Raw genomic sequence first — 3641 nt, 5'->3', positions numbered from 1 at the left:
GATACCGCCGCCATCCTCTTCGCCTACCCCACAGCCCTCCTAGACGCGCTCCCCGCCTACAGATCCACCCCTCCCAGCCCGTGCAAGCACCCGGCTCGTCGCCTGCTGATCCTCCTTCGACACAGGCTCACCGCGGAGGCAGCAGCGAGGTGTCCGATTTGGGCACGTGAGGCCCGCGACCCGGGGCGGCGGACGCCAGCTAGGGCAGGGCCATTGGTGGGCTCCAGGATGGGGAGGGGGGATGGGATGGACTCCTGCTGGAGATAGGGGGTGGAGGCGGGAGCTGGGTGAGGCTGGGGAGGGGAGTGCGATGGGAAATAGGAAAAGTGGGTGGCGTTAGGAGCCAGGCAAGAAATGAAGGTGAGCCTGGAGGAGTGAGGGTACCGGATGCGAGAAAGCGATTGTGCGTAGACAAGGGGCGTATGGGCAGCAGGCTGGGGTATCCAGGGCGGGAGGACAGTGAGTGCGTGCGGATCAAGGCGGTGAAGGAATAGATAGGCGCTTTGCAGGGCATTGAGAGTGGGCGCCAGGGACGGGTGGTGGAGGCAGTGGGCTCTGAACAAGGAGGTAGCCCGCCCCCTCCTGCAGAGTTCCTAACCCTGGCCAGCACCACTGCCGCTGCCGCCCTTTCCCGCAGTCTAAAGGAACCTAGGAGGGAGAACACTTGCAGGCACACAGCCAGGATTTCCAGCACTGCTGCCAGGCTCATGGGGGAAAATTTAGGTTCTGACGCAGGGTACAGAGACACGTCGCTGTTGGGAGAACTTCACCTTATGGCATACTGAATGTTTCTCTCTTATCTTCGCTCCTCCCCCTGCAGGCATGAAGACCCCCAACGCACAGGAGGCCGAAGGGCAACAAACCAGGGCAGCTTCGGGACGGGCTACTGGGTCCACAAACATGACGAAGAAAAAAACCTCCCAAAAGAAGCAGAGAGGCAGACCTTCGTCCCAGTCCCGCAGGAACATCGTGGGCTGCAGAATTTCACATGGATGGAAGGAAGGTGATGAGCCCATCACCCAGTGGAAAGGAACCGTTCTGGATCAGGTGCCTATAAATCCCTCTCTTTATCTGGTGAAATATGATGGAATTGACTGTGTCTATGGACTGGAACTTCACAGAGATGAAAGAGTTTTGTCTCTTAAAATTCTTTCCGATAGGGTGGCATCATCTCAAGTCGGTGATGCCAACCTTGCAAACACCATAATCGGTAAAGCTGTGGAACATATGTTTGAGGGTGAGCATGGTTCTAAGGATGAATGGAGGGGAATGGTCTTAGCCCAAGCACCTATCATGAAAGCCTGGTTTTATATTACCTATGAGAAAGATCCTGTCTTGTACATGTACCAGCTTCTAGATGATTATAAAGAAGGAGACCTCCGTATCATGCCAGAGTCCAGTGAGTCTCCTCCAGCAGAGAGGGAGACAGGAGGAGTTGTAGATGGCCTGATAGGTAAACATGTGGAATATACCAAAGAAGATGGCTCCAAACGGATTGGCATGGTCATTCACCAAGTGGAAGCCAAACCCTCTGTGTATTTCATCAAGTTTGATGATGATTTCCATATCTATGTCTATGATTTGGTGAAAAAGTCCTAACTGTTAGGGTAAACTTTGCCACATTTGTGAGAACAAATGTATACTTTGTAGACGTGCAAAACAATGTTGCTTTTCAGTGTATTGAAAGCTTAAGGGTCCCTGTTAATTCAACATCTTTGCCAGCATAACTGTTGTTTTTTTTTTTTTTTTTTTGAAAATACAAATTTATGTGGACATGACATGCTGTGTGTAAGGACTTTGTCATGTTGAAAAGATTGGGTGTGTTTGGTGGATGGGGCATGAAAGGAAGGGACAGCTGTAAATGCAGGCTGTGAATAAAGTTCAGCTAGTATCATAATCAGTCATCTAAAAATGGAATAGGACTTAGCTGGTCTGGTCTAGAGAGGGGGGAGGAGAAGGAACTAGAGATGGGCTGTAGAGGGAGGGAGAAGGGGAGGTGACTGCTTAGGAAGAGGCTCCCTGGAGGAGGGATGGCCTAAGAGAGAGAGGCACCCAACTAGGAGGGGGTAGAGAATAACAGAGAGAGAGTGAGATCTTGGGGCTTAGAGGAAAACAAACAGAATGCGTTGAGTAGAGAGGGTCTCAAAGTAGCTTAGAAGAGGTCCAGAGCAAGGGGCAGGGGGAGAGAAAGTTGGCAGGAATCTGGAGGGTACTCAAAGGGTCTGCATGAATAAGGAGCCATAAGGGGAGGAACACTGAGGAAGACAGAATTCCAAGCAGAAATATTGACAGAGGAAGTGAGAATGCAGAAAAGGAGGTATGGGGAATGGGGCCCAGGAGACATGGGAAAGCCCAGGAAAAAGTTGGACTTCTGGCAGTATCCACATTGCCTTTCATGGCTCTGTGCAGAGAGGATGTGACAGCTGTCAAAGAAGCCAAATGGGTTGGAAGTTCCCTAGAATGGCATTTTGACAGGGATGACTTGAGTTAAGTAGGAGCCAACTTTATACCTAAAAGGCTTTTCTTATTTCAGGGAGCTCATGCCACACCTGCCGAGCAGAACCCAAACCCTCGGCTTAAACACACTGACCTGACACCCCATGAGCTGGGGGCTGTAAGCAGTCTCCTCACTTTTCCCAGAGGACCAGGTGCAGTAATCTTGGACCCGGAGGTCTTGGTTCATTTCCCTTACACTGGATAAACAATTCTTGTGGGGCGTAGGTAAGCAGAGTGCTCAGGACTTAAGAGATGTGCCTCCTTGCGTTTGGAAAGTATTTTATCCAAAAAAAATTAGAACCTTACTGAAGTCAGGTACAGGAGTCCCCTCACTGTTCTTTCTCCTACTGGACTGTGCGTTGCCTCCCTAGAGAGGAGGGGCATCAGAGGATTGAGCCTAATGTTTATCTCAGGACATGGGGAGTACTTGACAGTCCATGCCTAGCTCAGCAGCTGCCTGAAACCACAGGTGGTTCCACCCAATGCTTCACTGAATGGAGGTCTGCTGCCTCTAGAGTCCCTATTCAGGCTATACCGTGACAAAGCTGGTGGCTACTGACCCTTCACAGGTACCTCCTGACCAGCCTTGCCCACCTCAAGCACACAGGGAAGCTGTGATGGAAGTTTGTGCAGCTCTGTTTCCAGGTGAGATGGATGGCATGGGGCAGTCGGGCCGGGAGTTGTGACTTTGTATAACTAACTCTTTCAACTGTATAATGCCACATAGAGGGACGGTGGTTGGTGGGGAGAGGGTGCAGTGACCCCAATAAAGTCCCTCAGGGGTATGGCGCTCTAGCACATGGGTCTGTGTCCTTCTCTTTTTCTCCCCCTTGTCTTTCTCCAGTCATGTTGCGGAAGTTTCCTTCAAAACCTTCTCTCTGATTTCCCCACCCTACACTTCACTAAGATATGCCCCTGCCCTCAAACAAAGAGTTAAGGTGAGCTCACTGCTCAGTCTTCCCTAACTCCATACATTGGGGGGTGGGGGGAAGGGCCAGGTGGTGGCAGGGAGCTTCTAGAATTTGAAAAAAAGTGGTAATTCTAGTTCATTCTCTACACCCAACATGACCTGAAACTGTTTGCCTGAAGAATCACACAAGGCAAGCCCACCTTGCAGGGACTGGTTTTCTTTCATCACACAATTT

General features: G+C 50.9%; 1 protein-coding gene across 4 annotated transcripts; it reads left to right on the top strand.

Annotated features, from left to right (window-relative positions):
• Positions 1 to 6: 6 nt before the first annotated feature.
• Positions 7 to 3291, top strand: LOC121026452 (spindlin-2). 4 transcript variants are annotated; one of them, XM_040469302.1, is made up of 2 exons: positions 7 to 149; positions 821 to 3291. In XM_040469302.1, the coding sequence occupies exon 2, from the start codon at positions 823 to 825 to the stop codon at positions 1597 to 1599; it is 777 nt and encodes a 258-aa protein (XP_040325236.1). In that variant the 5' UTR covers positions 7 to 149; positions 821 to 822; the 3' UTR covers positions 1600 to 3291. The 4 variants fall into 4 exon arrangements, with proteins under 4 accessions (XP_040325236.1, XP_040325237.1, XP_040325238.1 ...); XM_040469303.1 differs by having other exon boundaries at positions 7 to 162; XM_040469304.1 differs by having other exon boundaries at positions 7 to 166.
• The last annotated feature ends 350 nt before the right edge of the window (positions 3292 to 3641 follow it).

The sequence above is a fragment of the Herpailurus yagouaroundi genome, unplaced genomic scaffold (assembly GCF_014898765.1).
Source record: "Herpailurus yagouaroundi ecotype Mexico unplaced genomic scaffold, PumYag 104851, whole genome shotgun sequence".
NCBI lineage: Eukaryota > Metazoa > Chordata > Mammalia > Carnivora > Felidae > Herpailurus > Herpailurus yagouaroundi.
Note: the sequence above shows the minus strand (reverse complement) of the source record. Positions and strands in the feature narration are given on the sequence as shown.

Coding starts and splice junctions, on each gene's coding strand:
- LOC121026452 (XM_040469302.1), top strand. CDS start 823: ATGAAGACCCCCAACGCACAGGAGGCCGAAGGGCAACAAACCAGGGCA.